Source organism: Ammodytes marinus (assembly GCF_949987685.1).
Source record: "Ammodytes marinus genome assembly, chromosome: 13".
NCBI lineage: Eukaryota > Metazoa > Chordata > Actinopteri > Uranoscopiformes > Ammodytidae > Ammodytes > Ammodytes marinus.
Genome location: NC_137217.1, coordinates 12804020 through 12821580, shown reverse-complemented (window position 1 = coordinate 12821580; position 17561 = coordinate 12804020). Strand labels below are relative to the sequence as shown.

The 17561-nt window shown below is 40.7% G+C and overlaps 2 protein-coding genes across 3 annotated transcripts in view; one reads left to right on the top strand and one right to left on the bottom strand.

Annotated features, from left to right (window-relative positions):
- Nucleotides 1–1140, top strand: part of adcy2a (adenylate cyclase 2a) — a gene marked incomplete at its 3' end in the record, with an annotated part of 53539 nt that extends 52399 nt beyond the window's left edge. For both annotated transcript variants that reach the window (XM_080039036.1, XM_080039035.1), the window contains exon 25: nucleotides 988–1140. In XM_080039036.1, coding sequence (XP_079895162.1) covers nucleotides 988–1140 — 153 coding nt within the window. The remainder of the gene's footprint in view (nucleotides 1–987) is intronic.
- A 3963-nt stretch (nucleotides 1141–5103) lies between these two features.
- Nucleotides 5104–17561, bottom strand: part of dnah5 (dynein, axonemal, heavy chain 5) — a gene marked incomplete at both ends in the record, with an annotated part of 92167 nt that continues 79709 nt past the window's right edge. Inside the window, 10 exons of the mRNA XM_080039764.1 lie at nucleotides 5104–5255; nucleotides 6494–6725; nucleotides 8137–8289; nucleotides 9013–9225; nucleotides 10083–10298; nucleotides 12415–12618; nucleotides 12757–12962; nucleotides 15328–15547; nucleotides 15789–16034; nucleotides 16806–16955. Coding sequence (XP_079895890.1) covers nucleotides 5104–5255; nucleotides 6494–6725; nucleotides 8137–8289; nucleotides 9013–9225; nucleotides 10083–10298; nucleotides 12415–12618; nucleotides 12757–12962; nucleotides 15328–15547; nucleotides 15789–16034; nucleotides 16806–16955 — 1992 coding nt within the window. The remainder of the gene's footprint in view (nucleotides 5256–6493; nucleotides 6726–8136; nucleotides 8290–9012; nucleotides 9226–10082; nucleotides 10299–12414; nucleotides 12619–12756; nucleotides 12963–15327; nucleotides 15548–15788; nucleotides 16035–16805; nucleotides 16956–17561) is intronic.

Genomic DNA, 17561 nt, shown 5'->3' with positions numbered 1-17561 from the left:
AAATGTAAATAAAAGCTGAAAAATATTGTATATATACAATATATATATATATTTTTCAAAGTCTGATTTAGTGCCATCTGTTACGTACAACATCATTTTTGTCCAAAAGATCAATAAGCCACACTGGATGATATGCTATGGGGATGCTTTTCTTCAGCAGGTACAGGGAAGCTAGTTAGAGTTGATGGGAAGATGGATGGAGCCAAATACAGGCCATAAAACCTGTTAGAGTCTGTAAAAGACTTGAGACTGGGTGGAGGTTCACCTTCCAGGAGGACAACTACCCTAAACATACAGCCAGAATTACAATGGAATGGTTTAAATCAAAGCATAGGCATGTGTTAGAATGGCCCAGTCAAAGTCCAGACCTAAAAACAATTGAGGATTTTGAGAAAGACTTGAAAATTGCTGTCGACAGACGCTCTCCATCCAAGCTGATGCTGAATCTGTAGTTCGAGCTATTTTGCAAAGAAGAATGGGCAATAAATATCAGTCTGTAGATGGGCAAAGCTGGTAGAGAAATACTCCAATAGATTTGAAGCTGTAATGGCAGCGATAGGTGGTTCTACAACGTATTGACTCAGGGGGGCTGAATACTTTTGCACGTCACACTTTTCAGTTTTTTATTTATAAAAAAAAATGTAAAACCACGTTTCATTTTCATTCCACTTCACAATGATGCGCCACTTTGTGTTGGTGTATCACATAAAATCCCAATAAAATAAATGTACGTATGTGGTTGTAACGTGACAAAATGTAGAAAATGTCAAGGGGTATGAATACTTTTGCAAGCCACTGTATGTATGTATGTGTATTTTTTTGCAATACTGAATATATCACATTTATTGAGTTGAGTAAAATTATAAGATTTATTCATCAGCTCTTAGAACTGTATTTCTATGGAGAGTGAGTGTTTTTGCCAGCAGGGATTTAATTCTGTCGTATGAGATAAGAAAATTGACATTTCCAATCTGGTTCTCCCCGTAGGTGACAGAGGAGACGAGCATCATCCTTCTGAATCTTGGCTACATGTGCTCGTGTAGAGGCATCATCAACGTCAAGGGCAAAGGAGAGCTCAAGACATACTTTGTCCACACTGAGATGAGCCGATCACTGTCCCAAGGGAATGTAATGCCGTAACACTGGTTTGGAACATACTGGATTTACAGATGGGCACAAAGACCGGATGTTCATTTCAGATGATGGAGATTTCATCTTTATCAACGCTGTTGTAACAGAAACAAAGTGTGAGGCACAAAGGAATAATATCAGATTTTAATGTTTCATTGCAAGTGACCTATGCCACAGCTGTAGAACACATTTAGTCACTTATGTTACTGGAAGTGTAGCATGTACAGCAAGTAGGCAATAAGCCCTGAAATGTGCCATTTGATTGGTAGGTCAAGAAAAGTTCTGTCAAAAATAATCTGAAATGGTCATATTTAGTACTCCGTTCTTGGAGGCTTGTGGCAGTCCCTCTGCCATAAAACTCCCTTTATAAGCCAGACGCATCTAAACAGAATCAATAGTATGTTCACTTTGCAGGACACAGTACATTGTAGATGTCACATGTTGTAGAAGTAGAAAAGCAACAAGAGTGGAAACTATTTTCACAGCAAGACGTCTTGGAGAGCATCCAAAAGACACGATTTTTGGAGCCAAACAAGGGAAATGGGGACGTTTATTCGTCCCCTCAATGTAAGCAAACTTTTACAAAGTGATACAAAAGGCCACAGATCTAGTATTAATATAAAAGCAAAGAACAAATTTTAAAAAGGAAAACTGGACTGGAACATCGACCTTGTTAGAAGCACTCAGCCTTGGATGTATTTTACAGGCGGTCCATACCAGGAAAAGCATAAAAAAAGAATACGAATATATTATAATATTCATGCAGTGCCAAGTTTCCCACAACTATCTTTGCACTTTAATCATTGTGTCTTCATCGACTGTTCACACGAAACTAGAACTATGTTTAGTTTTTAAGGCCAAGTCATATTTGTCAATGCCTGTGAAAAATCTGGTGTTTTGAGACAAGGATAACATCTGAGCCAGATGCATTTAACAGTCAGTATAGAATAAAATTACTGGATAAAGATGATTTTAGTGTGAAGATTTGAATTTGGGAAGCCCAAGCCTGCTCTGTGTACAGGGTAGCTTTAGCGTGCGTATGGTATGGTGGTTTTGTAACAAAAGAAAATACTACCAAAAAAGTGTTTTGATGTTTTGATGCTATTGTTTTTTGTAAAAACTTAATTAAAATTTCTATGTATTTCAGTTCTTCTTTGTTATTCACCTACATGGTACTGACGTCATATTAACATGTCAGGAGTGTGATTTACATGCAGGATAGATTGATGCTCTTTTTATCAACCTAAAATGGTCTGAGTGAATCTGATTACATTTATCCAATACATGAATCAGAACTAGAATTAGTCATCTTCTGCCATGTGTTTTTTCCTCTTAAACACAGTCCATACTTGTGATTGGGCAATAACAGTGGTTAGCACAGGGGTTTTCAAAGTGAGAGAGTGAGCCCCCTCCAGAGAACAAATTTTAGCTGAGCCCCCCCCCAAAAAAAAGTTCTTAATCCCGGTGTGTTTTGAAAGATCTTTGAATTATTTTACACATTTTAAACATATTTTTGAAACATTCTGAACATCTTTGTGCGTTTTGAAACAATTTTTAAAAAACATTTTAACTTATATATCTAATTATGTTTTTGTTTTTTAAAATACATTTGAACATCTTAATCCAGTGGTTTAATCCTGCTTCCTTTAAGCATGGATAGTAGTGACTGAGTGTGCAGCGGAGTGAGAAAGATAGGCAGACAGACCTGCCCAAATATTTGATTATTGTTAAATGTCCTTCACACACCCAGTGTTTTTTCACTAGTGCCTCCAATGTCCAGCTGGGTGAAAATAGTAGCCATCCGAGGTCCCGACCCTCCTAGGGGGGTCCGGGGGTATGCCCCCGTGAGATTTTTTTTTTTACCTTTTTAAAGTGAAATGCATGAATCTGGTGCACTTTGAGAGGAAAATTAAGAGGCTAAATATGAAGAATTTTGTGAGAACAAATAATTTGGAGACACTGGGTCGGATGAATTAGAAGCTATTGAAGAAAGACACATGAATTTTCCATAAAAATATTAATTTAAAATAAAATATTATGCAGGGTCCTCTGGGTTGGGCAGATGATCTAATTCAATTATTAGGCTATTAACTATGTAGACCAAAACATTGTATTCCTTTTTTTGTATGATAACTCACATTTGCTTAATATGATGTTGATATTAAAAAAAATATATATATATTTTTTTTTCACATATTCATCCACGCCCCCCCTGCCATAACTCCGCGCCCCCCAGTTTGAAAACCACTGCGTTAGCAGATACAATATGTCTAGACTTGTCAGGGCCAAAGTTGAATCATTCAATGAACGGAACAGTCTGTCTCTACCTGCTTTTCACTGCTCTTTCCATTTCAAGGAGGAAAAAATACATAATTCTGCTATGATAGGTAATACATGTGTCTGACACACTGCAGCCTTGGCTATTTGAAGCATGAAATACGAATATCTAAAGGTATTCACGCAGACATATGTACCTTCAGTGATGACACTACAGTTATCTTTGTCCCCTTTTACCTTAGGAAAACAGTGACATTGGCCCTCATTTATCAATCTTGCGTAGACCAGAAAAATGGGTGTACGTACATTTCCACGCAAATCTCGGCATTTATCAATATGGACGTGAGCGTAGGGTACGCTCAAATCCCACGCCAGCTCTCAGCTCGTGTACGCAAATTTGAAAACAGCTTGTGCAGTGCAGGCTGTGCCGGGTAGCCGATGACTTTGTTGGACAATTATTAGAAGATAATACAAATGCAGTGCAAATAAGACCGAAATAAAGATATTAATCACTTAAAAATGAGCAGCTTATGGTGTGCAACTGAGTAGGAGAGCTGATTCAATAGTGCGCACACCGGCCACTTAGGAGGGCTGCATGGGACTGCGTAAGGGCAGTTGTCTCCGTCTTGGAGCAGCTGGGGGGACACTGAGGCACGGGGGCTGCATTCATTCAAAATGTTAGCCTAAGTATTAAATATGTAGTAGACATACACTGCTCTTTATGATACAAAAAAATACACGGCACAACATTCAGCTTAACATTTTATTTATTTGACGCACTTTGTAGATGTTAGTTCCTCTTTTAATGTGTCATTGATGCTAAAGCGAGCGATTTATTTCCACCGTTAACCGGCACGTTGTTCCTATCTGCTGGTGGAGCAGGACGGTGGGCGCTCTCACAGCTGATCGCTGCCGGGTCGGCTTGTGCAGCTGACGGCCGGGCTGACCACTCGTGCCAAGCGCATGCTGTCATCCAGTAAAACACAAAATGTGTTATTTTTAGTTTTTAAAACCCTTTTGAATAGTGCAATCTAAAAGGGCCAATACATTCTAATCATTCAAATCTCTGCAGACGTGTATTTATTTTATGGGGACCATTATCGGACAGTTGGTGCGTCTTTTTCTCCTCCACCACTTATATTATGCCCGCAGCCCCGCACCCCCAGTTGGTTGCATTTCAGAACAGCAACACGCTTTTTTTAGTGGCGATTTTGAGTCAACACCAACGCTGTTGACCGCAAGCAGTTATTTCCTTCCTAACTGCTGCCTTCTGTCGTTCTTTGATGCTGCTTGTAGGCTAATGCTCCGAAATGAAACTCTTTTTTTTTCTACTTTCGCTGTTATTCTGTCAATTTCTACTTCAGGGAAGTGCCGTATTGCGCATATCCATGTCGTAAAAACCTGTGGGCGAGGCCTCTAAACTGAGAAAATATAGGGGCGTGATACGCTCGTTTTCATCCGCCGCATTTATCAATAATGGCCTGGCGTACGCTGAGATTGGCGAGATACGCCTGTTTGATAAATCCCACGCGATACCTGGCGTAGGGAGGTATTTGCGCCAGAATCTGCACCAGTTTCCACGCAAGATTGATAAATGAGGGCCATTGTGTTTCAAATTTAGTAATTGTTTATATATATTATTTTATATCCAAACGTCCAACCAGGTGTGTGTCAGCGCTTCTCAACATGAAGCGATCATTTGACGTCACAGAGGAGCGCCACCCCCCGTAGGATCCAGTATTCTGGAGGTGGGGAGGTTTTCAGGTCTACAGCTGCGATGTAATTCATGTCTGTCCTTACTGGCTTCTTGTAGACTGGACAGGAGTAGAGGCGGGAATCCTTCACACCTGCAAAACCCAAAACAAAAAGAGTAATTTGAAGTACCACATTTAAAACAAAATCCTCAAAAGCGTTGGTTTGCTATGGAGACAGCTTACTATAAGGTTAGTTAAATCAAGAGTATCTAATCCTTGTCTGCAAATAGACCCCTCTCAGATTAGTGGCCTGTTGTTGGTGACAGCAACCTGAAGTGTTACAGGAATGTTCTTCGACAGGCACCCACCTCCACCATCAGCACAAAAACAAGCACCCTTTCTTACAAGGAACAGCCTTTGCAGAGTAGGTTCTCAAAGCAACCACACCAACTTTGAAGGGAGTGACAATTGAGTAGAGTTTTCAAGACTCACATGTACCTACACACACACCATGTATGTCACACACATACTCAGATGCTTTTTCAACCACAGCAGCCATCTAGTGTGAAAAGCTGGGAGGCGACACGGTGTAAACAAACCACATTGCACGTATCATTGGATCATTAATTCATTTCCCAGGCACCCTTGCTTGCAGAAGTACCCTGGGGCCCGTCTCTCTGCTTCCTGCCTGAATATAGTGTGGTATTATCCAGAACAAACACTGTGCCACATACTGATGGTAATTTATTCCCAGACAAAATAAAATGCACTTAGTCTGTTGGACATTTAAATGTAACATACATCCATTCTTATTGACTATGTGGAATGCAAATGTTGAGGAGGGAAGAAAGATAGACTGAAACTGTCAGACTTGATCCTGATAGGAAAAGGCAAGACTAAGGTTGTTTTCAGTTGAGGCTAAACATCACAGTCCACTTAGTTGATTTTTTCTTTGTTCTTGCCTCCAAAAGAACCTGGTCTAAAATAGTAAAAAGCAATATATGATATAACAATTGGGTGTCTTAATAAGCGTTTACAAAAATCTGTTTAAAGCTTATTACTCTCCTTGCCAACGGTAAGGCCTTTTTATAGAATCTTCGAGCAGATGCCGTGATTTGTTCAAAATACTTAATGTTGTCATAGGAACCAGAGCATAGCCTGCCTCATCTAAACTGAATTTCTGTAAACCTTATCAAACTTAAACGATAATATCTTTAATTTTGATTGACAAAAATGCCTAACCCTTTTCAGATGCTTGTATTACTATTAGGCAAAACATTCCCCAAATTAAATAGTTAGAAGGATTTTGTGGATTTGGGTTTACAGGAGCTTTAAGCGAAAACCTCTGGAAGCATCTCCCCGTCTATTATCCTCAAAAGAGGAAATCTCACCATTATTCTCGGCGTACATCCTGATCACAGGCATCATCTCGAAAAGGACTTTGGGCTTGGAGTCGATGAGTTTGCAGCTTCGGCGGTCCCAGCCGGCTCCCTCCAGATAAAGGCCGTAGACATAAACTCCCTCTGCGGGTGGCTGCGAGATGTCATCCTTCATCCACCTGGTCACCTCGTTGCACAGCACCATGCGGTCCAAGGCCCAGCCCTTGTTGGCCCGAGTGATCTCCTGCAAGCGAAAGAGACACATCCACAGGTCAAAGGCAGTGATGTGGGCACCACGACAAGGCAGAGCTGATATTTGGAGATGTTCACAAAATAATCTATTGCTGTAATAGAGGTGCAATAAAAAAAGCGCTGTATATGGCAGTGAAGTGGCAATCAATGTTGTTTTTTTCAAACTGTTGAACAAAGAGAAAGGAAAATAAATCCAATATGACTCAAAAAGAGCGAGAGCAGAGTATAATACATGATACTGGAGTGTTGTATCCACTCAGTCATTTCATCATCACTTTGAAAAGAGACAAAAATAAAATACAAAAGACCTTTTTGGAGAACATTTTACATGTAGGGACTGATAACAATTGCCAAGGACGGACACAGGGACAACCGATCTTGTAAAAACAAGCCTGGAATTTCAGGCAGCTGTCACAAAAAGAATCAGAGCACTCTGCCAGCGGTCCAACAAACACTTCTGTGTACAAGCTCACAGTGAGAAAACAATGATGATCAATTTGGTATCTAATACAGTAGTCCAACAAATCCCTACTGAGCAAATGGAGAAATCTACATCCATAATAGTATCTGCATTTCTGCATGCAGTGGGGAATTTTGCAGCGAAGATTAAGAAGGCAATTCTCATTCCTTGTGGAGGCAGTAAAAGACGAGCAACATACTAGAAAATATCTTAAAGGTCTCAGAATAAAAGCAAGGCTGCAGCAATAGGAGGGAAGTGATGGTACAAACACAGCAAAGTGCAAGTAAATTAAATCTTATTACATGTATGAAATGCATTGAAATCCTGTCATTCATTAAACTGCCTTCACACTCTCAAGCTACTTAGATGGCTGTTGTAGGAAGGGTAACATAATTAGATCACCTTCAGTGTCATAAGAAAACAACAAAAATGTGGATTTTCTAGAACTTGTAGGCTTTGTATTAGAAATTAGCTTTCAAAATGTCGGTGTTAAAGTTGCTTAATGTGATTTCCTGCAGTTAAATTGAGCGTTCAATTTTGTCAATGACGTACTAATATAAAAAGGAGAGCTCAAACAATGCTTCCATTGATAAAGTGTAAGTACACTAGCTGAGCTTCAAAGTTAACATAAAAATACAGTATACATGTATGATTACAAATTGTCGACTACAGAGTGACTGCTATACCATGTATTGATAATTAGTTATAAAGAATAATAAGCCCTAAATCCAGGGACATGACTGACTAGATCTGGTTTAAGTAGGGTTAAATATCAAAATTCTCCCCCCCTCCCCCCTGTGTGTGTGTGTGTGTGTGTGTGTGTGTGTGTGTGTGTGTGTGTGTGCGTGTGTGCGTGTGTGTATGCCTGCTTCTCCCTCAGTGTGCCATCTGCTCTCGTCCCTGGTGATGGGTAGGTGGCTATGTTGCCTGATGCCGTGTGTACCTGTCTCATGGCTGTCAGGAAGCCCTGCGGGTTGAAGAAGCCCGTCATCCAGAAGCAGTTGGGCCGCCCTTCAAAGATCCAAGCCTGGAACTGCCGGTTCCGCTCCAGCAACTCTGTGAACCAGAACCCCAGAGTGCTGGAAGCCCACGATGCCTGATCAACAAACGCAGAAACACATTACAATGAAACACAGAACACTGTCATCCCGACTGATCAGGGGAGAAGAAAAAGAGGGGAGACCATAATGGATTGTAAATCAATGCGTGGCAAGAATTCACAATGATAGATTAGAAAACGTTTAAAAAAACAAAACTAATGGGCAACAAGCAGATAGCACTGCAGGTTTCAAATAAAAGGAAAAGAAAAACTCCCAGCTTGTAAGCTAAGTTTGAGTGTATGAGTATGAGAGCCCAAAGCAAATGAGAGGTTGTCTGATTATGATGAGCTTATTTTTAGCTAGCAAAACACATCTGATCTTACTGAAAAACCAACATATTAACCTTTGATTTACTTGTGGACAATACAGTAATGAACAGATGTTTGATATGTATTCATTTGTGCATGGAGGGCTCCCTAAAGGGGCTTGTTAGCATTCTTTATTGAAAGCGATGAGCATTAGTAGCTTTCAGTAGAATTAGAAGATGATTGTTCCTCCGACAGGTTCATTATTGTTTGTGAAGCAGATAATGAATGTAATTGCTGATAAAAAGTTAACGCAATGACCAAATAATATAAGACTTCCCTCTTTTCACTAGTGGTCGGTGCAGGTGATACTCACTGTCAGACGCTACAAAAAGGAAATGAGGAGAGTGATCGGCTTTTGTTTCAATGTAGAACAAGGTTTCGTCAAGTTATAACACGTCAATCAAGGCAAACCTTCTTCCAGCGTGCCGGGATGCGAGCGTCATACATGCAGTCCAGGGCATCGCGCAGGTTCTCGCTCATGATGATGGTTCCATCGATGGCCAGCTTGAGTTCTGTCAAAGTGTTCCGGACCAGAACTATGACTCTCTGCATCCGGTCCACCTCCTGACGCAGGAAGATGTTCATAGGCTGGAAAGGACCCATCTTCTGCAGGCGCTCTCTCACCTGGTTATGTTTCAATCAATTAACAGATTAGACGACACTTGTGATGTCGTGTTTCTCATTGTCTTTGTTTCAATGTGCCAAGTGTAAATTGACTAGTAAAGGAATTTTACTTAACTTTTTCCCTATCACCTGTTCATTTAATAATAAGTATTTTTTTTATTATTGTAATTTTTGAGTCCTTTAAAGATGCTCCATCTTCCCTGATTCACTATTACAATATGGGAATGTGTATTGATTTGATGTGTTTATGTGTATTTGATTTGTATGTGCCTTTATTTCCTCTATATACAAATAAATGTACTATTACTTGGATTTCCTGACAAATTGGAGAACTGGATAATGCATACAAACTGCTCACATGCCTCAGGTACAAACTGGATGTGAGCTTTTAGTTACTATTATAGTATTTCCCTTAGTTCTGTTGGGCATCTGTACTCTTTTACACGTCATCGTTTCATAAAACATTATTCTGGGCTAATCTAAAGTGTACTGCTTTTTATACTGAAAATACAGACAGACAACAGGAGAGATGGAAGGGATAGTGGTCACCTCTCAAAGGTCTCATTCTCATACCACTTTCTCTTAAATGGCAAAAGGGACTGAAAACTCACAATATAACAAAGCAAAGAAGATTCAGCTACATTCACAACGCCATTATGTATAGTTTCCTTTTCCCTTCACTGTCCAGTGTTATCTCAACCACATCCAACCTCTGACTGTCAGTGACCACAAAGCACACATGGTGAGTGGGGAAAGGAAGGATATCGCACATGCTAGTTAAACCCTTAGGGGCGGGCGCGCGTGTACACACACACACACACACACACACACACACACACACGCACACGGAAGCTCACTTCAAAAGGTATGTAGTCAGGAGGCAGTTTCTCCAACATGTCGTCAGCCAGCCTGGAGACCACAGCCTCTCTGGTTTCCCCCCCACCTGACGAGCTGTCTTTAGGCTGAATACTGAGGATGGTGTCCAGTACATCCTTGGCCAGTTTACTTTGGTAGGTTATGTCTGCGTTCGGGTGGAGACCAAATACCTCTGGAGTGTCATAGGCTGGCAGACCCTGTAAAAGAACAAAAAACAGCAACAGATATTGTGAAAATGTTTTATGCCAAAAATGCATTCGCTCTACTACAAAAACGAAGGTGAGAGCAGCATCACCTCAAATTGAGCTGGCAGAAACAGGCAGACAGCTTACAGGAGAAACAGTCTCCAACAATGTGGAATAGATATGTATGTGTTGTTTTCTCCTCAGATTCAAACACCAATTTCCCTGCTCTGCAGTATCTGTCAGTACTGCGCCACTGTTGGCCAGAGTAAAGCGTAGACAGCCATGTGTCTCCGCTGATCCACAGTGTGACCAGCTGCTTCTTTTCACCCTCCGGTGGAGAGCTTCACCGTGAGAGTGTAACACGTGGCAGTTTCATGCTATTCCTCCCAGTTCAATGGCAACTGCGTCTCACAAACTAGTATGAATGGCTAGTGCCGTGACAAGATCGCAGCCCCCAGCTTCCCACTCACAAACACTACAGAGCTAAAGGCCATTATGCTGGGAATTGAGCTCCCATCTCTATGGTGATGGGTAGCTGTGCCACCAATGTATATGGCTGCATGTGAAAAATCTAACAGGAAAAATGAATCTTGTGAATTCTTACCGTCACAGATACATGAATTTAGTTACCCATGACCTTTTTTGCATATTTGTCTCTGCCTCATCTCTCCACTTAATATAAACAATACAAGGCATAAAAGGCAGCAAACAACTTGGTATTATAAATAACACCAATGTGAAAATGTGCCTACGGTAACATCATGATTGATTATTTCTGCACAAGGTCCGGCAAGAGAAAAAAACCTTCCCACAAAGCATACAACATGAGTTAAGCAAAATGGTTCACTGAATAAATACTGACCTACAGCTGTAATTTAAAAAAGAAATTAGATAGGAATCAACCCCAAAGTTACTTTAATAGGATATATGAATTTCAAAAGAAGACTGCAAGAAATAAGCTAGTGTGGAAAATCTGCCTATCAATGGTGCTGAGCAGATACTGTGGCGCTTTAATTGGTTCAAAGTCTTCAAATCTTGCGGTTAGTATCTTTCTCAATGACAGGATGCCGGCAGACCGTCTGTTACTGCAGTGTGACTAATGAGGTTCTTTTTAATACTGTTAAATTGAAACAAACTTTACAATGGCCGAACAAAGCTTTCTTATGAGGAACAATGTCTTGTTTTTTCTTCGGAAAACATTAAATAGCGTTCAACACATTGGGAACGGTTTAATGGTGCAGAAATGCAATTAATACACAAACATGATGTAAGAATATAGATAAAGAGTTTCATCTTTGCATTTTAGCACCTTTCAACAAACCCCTTGTTGATAAATGATCAGATTTAATCCGCACTCCTTTCTTTGTTGATGAAGACAATTGATTTATGTTGTCATCAGTTACTTTACCTTTAAACACATCCATCACACTGTGTATTCAAATAGAGTGTGACATCAGGAGAGAGCTTATATAGAGTCACACTGGGTGCTGCTGGACAGAATACTCTGTGTCCCTTGCTGTGGTCATTTATTTCCTTAGAGATTTGTTTCAAGTTTAGTTACTGTCTGTCTACATTTAATCTAGAAACACTATCACATGGGGACAAATCATGTTCTTTTGTATGCATTTTGTCCATGTAGATAAACTGTTTGCATTTGTGTGCCCATGGTGTGTGTGTGTGTGTGTGCTTGTATGTTGTTCCAATGTGCGTTGCTGCGTGTGTGTTATCCAAGGCTGTTTGTCATTCTCTATTTGAGAGGCAGTGTAGAGGAATAAGCCAACTGAGGCTTGGCAGCACTGAGCCTCCATCATAATGAAACTAGCTCAGGAACTGCCCCCAGGCACACACACACACACACACACACACACACACACACACACACACACACACACACACACACACACACACACACACACACGCACACGCACACACACACACACGCACGCACACACACAGGCACACACACACACAGGCACGAGCACACTCACATACCCACCACACAGTTGCAAAATCTTAACAGAAATATTGAAGCATAGTGCCTAAATATGAAATCACACATCAAATTGTCAGAAACTGCCAGTGACACAATCCACACAGTTAAACCATGGTTTAACTGGATATCACTCACCTGAATATATGTCAGGTACTGGTCGACGCTAGAGCACTTTGGGATGCTGTAGCCCTTGTAGAAGTTGAATGCAGGTCCAAACATTTCTTCACTGAACCACACCTTTGAAAAAGTGTTCAGGAGCCGCTTGTCATAGTCGTCAGTCACGCGGCCGCCGTACTGAATCTCTCCGATCATATAGCGCACCGTGTTCCAGGACACGCCCTGAGTAGATAGGAAACAGCTGTGAGAAGCATTTCGCTAAATCTATTTGATGTCAGACAAGATGACCGCAAATAGAATTTGTGAAAGGGTTCTAGTTGTTCATCAAAGCCCTGGCAAAGGTAGTTGATGATTGGTTACCTTTTTAATGTCCATGTCATCAAGGTGGTTCTGAACAAACTGGACAGTGGCGTTGAAGTCAGCTTGGTTGAACTCGTAGGGGATGTTCCATCCCAGGGGCCCGTACTTTCTCCTCTCCTGGACTGTGCTGTGGAGAAATGCCACTCCGTACAGCATTGGCTTCCACTGCACCATGTTACTGACATCCAAAAGGTCCTGGTTTATACCTGGTTGGTAGTAAATGGAAGAACACAGCCTTCTCAGGAGAAGAACATCCACAGAAAAACATTTGAGGTCCACATTTGGAGCCGAGATACAAAGACTCCCAGTTACAGAAACTACGTCATTTCTAGTATAGTAGACATGGGAGATAGTATACATTAGGAACAAATACCAGTGTGCAGTACATTTCCCGTTTAAAAGACAAAAAAAATTATTGTAATACTTTTACTGGAAAATTACTGAGAGAATTGGTTTTAGTTAATTGGGTAAAATAAATTAGTTGTAGCAATTAGCATAACTCCAGTTCTGACACACATCGCTGTACGCACACTTTGTACTCAGCATAATTGAAGTCCGCGATTCTCTTTCACGAAAGCTCTGACAAGCAACCTCAAACCTCAAGTAGCTTTAAGGAAGTTTGGGAAAATCTTGCCAGATTGAGTTAAAACGTTATATATATATATATATATATATGATTTTATTCAGGACACATGAAGATCCATAGTACAATGTATAAAAAATAGAGTCAATACATAAATAACAACAAAAAGCACACCAATGCATGCAGATTAAAAAGAAATAAAATAAAAATAAAATAAGAGATCAGCATACAACACTTGCAGTATACAAAGATGCCCTCCAATGTCTCCAGAGTGAGGATGAGAACCTGACAGAGCTGAGCCCAGGCTTGGCCAATGCCTGAATAATACTGTTTTGTGATGCTGTCACTCTACATATAAAACGATACATCAAATTCCTAATTAAAGCATGACAGGTAGGCACACCAACATTTACAAACATTTGACTGGCACTAGACCATCTCGGTATTCTGAGAAGTATCCGCATTCCGTCATTATACGCCACAGTTAGTTTTTTCATATTGCTTTTTCTGTATAATCTACTTAATAGAAAATACCAGCTGCAATTACCATCTTTCTATCTATTTTTATCAATAAAGCAAGAAACGTCTGTCTGTCTGTGGCTCGCATATCTCTATCGGCCTGAGCTTCCTGATATGGATTGCGTACGGAAAGTATGGCAAATATGCTGAAGTTATCATATTTATATCATGCTGTTGGCGAATATGTACGCACACTAAAGGCCACAGTGCGTATGGAGCATGAAGTAATCCCCGACTAAACCCCTCCCGCTGATTTGATTGGCTGCTGCGACCAAAACTTGCATTGATGAGCAGACACAGCCTGTTGTTACTTCCTTATTCAATGCACCCAACTTTCCAAACAAAACGTTCTTAAACCTTTCCACAGACATCACCAACTCCTCAAACATGTCCGCTCTAGTGTTAAAGATTGCATGTTACGCTATTTTAACTGTTATACAGTTAATGTATAGTTAAACACTTCCACGACAGTGATGCTAATTTCAGTTAGCGTAACAATAGCGTTTTCCATTTAATTTAATTTAGCACGGTATCGGATAAATGCTGCTGCCTTCAAAAATTCACCTGATTTGTCAATAAAGAATAGAGGATTATGGCCCCAAAAAATATTAAAGAAATACCAAATGTGACTGACGAGCGATGCGACAGCCATTTCAATGACTGTCATAGTGCCAATGTGTAGGCTACATCTGAATTTGTGTCCCACTTCATAGACGGGTTACATTTAAACATGCATAAGCTAATACCTGCTTCCTGCAGGTAATGCACTCGTCTAAATAAACATTTCCAAAGGTTCAATTTTGAAAATATATCTCCGCCTAAAAGGCAGTTCCAATGTGTGAGGTTTGGTTTACCCCAAATCCAAGTGGTTCAGTATTGAAATTCAAATTTGAAGGAATACATACTGGAATTTGAGTTATAATATTCTGCATGCACTGCCTACAACAAGTGTGATGTATCCCTATCTGATGAAGAACTGCATTTTTTAATTACAGCTAGTATTATACAGCTAAAGATAAGCATACCCAGCCTCTCAATTGCCCTTCAGGAACCTCACACATCCCTTTTTCATACTAGCCAGCCAGTGGCAGCTGGTTTATACATATTAAACATTATTCACTTTCTCCCTCTAAGGCTTGAATAAAACACACACTATGTGATTCAATGCTATTAAAATTGTATGAACCTTGCATCATTTTGGTACTTTTGTCTAAAATACACCAAAGCAGATGTCTATCATCTTTTCTCCTGTAGCCTTTACCATGGATACAAACACATCCCTTTAGTTATTATGTGACTCATTGAAGGTCTGTGTGTGAGTGTGTGTGTGTGTGTGCAACATTTTCCGACTGTACTGACAGGGTGTGTACATCTTTATTCCAAGTACAGTCTCAGCGCACTCACTTTTTTACCAGACATTTGATTAATTATGATTTCAGCTAAACAAAACTAAATCAAACTAGCCCCACCTCCATAGGTCCTCTTGAGCCCAGCCTTGAGACCCTGTGGTGGTTCATTGGTGAACTTGATTGACATCTGTAGAAGGGTGATGGGGAAGTGTCTGTGGGCCTCTGTGGTCATCCAAAGGCGGAAGCTGTCATGGACAAAGTCAGTTTCTGTCACTGTGTCCATAAGCTCGTCCATGAAGTCTAGACCCAGGTGGCAGTTCTGGAGTAAGGCCCAGCCACCCTGTGGACGAATAAGCAGAGAAATAGGTGTTAGTCCATATCAAGGTTACAAAGGCATGATTTAGTAAAGACATCTGTGAGTAAAACACATTGGTCTGTAAGGGATCAAAGAGCTTAAATACATTTTACAAAATCCAGAGACAGAGCACCTTGCAGTCCAGTTCAACATATTGCATGGAAAACGGGTCTGCTGCTACATCGAATGATGCAAAAATAGCAGTAACCTCACACCACCGACTCACATTAGCCATGGTCTGCTGCAGAAGCTTGCGGGCATGGACCTCTTGTCCTTGTCCCATGGAGACGTATCGGGTCTCAATCTTCAGGCGCTTCCCCAGTGCAATGATGGAGTCGGTTGGATCTGAGCCCATTGACAGGAAGCAGATGAGAGGTGTCCGCGGGTCGGATTCCTCCCACATCTTTTCCAAGTCAAGAATCACCCCTTCAGTGTACTTCTCCCCCATTGCATCCATTATGTATTTACGGGCCTAGAGAGAAATAGGCAAAGAAAGGAAGCAAAGCAGACGTGTTTGTACTGCTTCATAATGCAAAACACTAGTGAAAAAGACTATTTTCAGTCAACAGTAAAGACTGCTGCATCAGGTCATACAAGGTCAGCTGCTGTTTGTTAGTGCATCACAAATAAACCCCACTCCAGGCTCATCTGCAGTGGACCAAAAACTACCCATCAGTAAAATGTGAATGTTCATTAGACCCTGTAGATGTCCAGTGCCAGGGAGCTTCAGAGAGAGAGAGAGAGAGAGAGAGAGAGAGAGAGAGAGAGAGAGAGAGAGAGAGGGAGAGCGAGAGTGTTTCACTAATTGTATTCCACTTTTCCCTACAAGGAAAGCCTTGGCCAAAGGAGATATTACTATGGATAAAGATATTTTTTAGGCAGCTTTTTTTACCGAGCCCGATCTCATTAATACAAGTGCCTTTTTGAAGTAACCAGCATCTCTTTCCCAGCCCTGAACCATCAATTAATTAAGAATAGTTTGCTTTCTGTCCCTCTGCTGCATTCATTTCCTTTGAACTCAAGTTTATGTTACAGTATGACTGCATCATACTGTTGCAAATACATTACCACATTCATCCTAGCTACTGTGGGAATCGGATTATTTCATCATGAAAGCATGAGCTAATGTATTGTGATGAAGCAAACTTGAAGACCAAAGTTCTGTTTGAAGCCAACAGTGGTTACACTGGGCAGATGCCATCTGCCCAGTGTAACCACACGCACAGACGTGTCTTTTTCTAACCTGTGCGATGGTCCTGTCGGGACACCAGCAGCGTATGAGGAGTAGGCGTCTAAAACAGTCCAGAGCCTGGTCGTAGGAGTTTGGGACCACCTCCTCCTCTGGAGCCTCCTTATCAAACCAAGACCTCCACTGTTTCTCGTTACGACTTATCTGAAAGAAACATGTATACAGCTCTGACTCCGAAAAAAAATAGATCAAAATGAGGAAACATTTCCTAGCTCCCCCTACATCAAACCAGCTCAAGGGGAGAAGATGTAGAGAACAAAATGAATAGATACGGCAGGAAAACAGAATAAAGATGGGGTACTTCAGATCATTGCTTTTTTGCCATCTTCCTGTTAATTAATGAAACGTATTCACTGGGCCCTCTCCTCGATGCATAACATAAGTGATCCAAATGATCCTTAAGGACCAGGGTGGACATGTGGCTGTCTGTATCTTCCTGTACCTGCACAGCATGTTTGGGTGATGAATATTATTATTTGTGTCTTTTCTTCTCTTCTCAAAAACTAACACAAGAAAACCCAAACAGCGTGTGTCCTACATATTAAAGATACTTACATTATTGCAACCAACAGACTGACACATGACATGACATGTATCACGTTATACTAAGTTGACGCGTACCACTTTGCTTGTAAACAACAATGCACTTTCAAGAATTGATATAAATGCTTTATAGCAAAACATGTGCAAATAAACAACATACATCCCATAACCTGTTTATCTCTGAGTTTATATGCATGCAGGAAACCA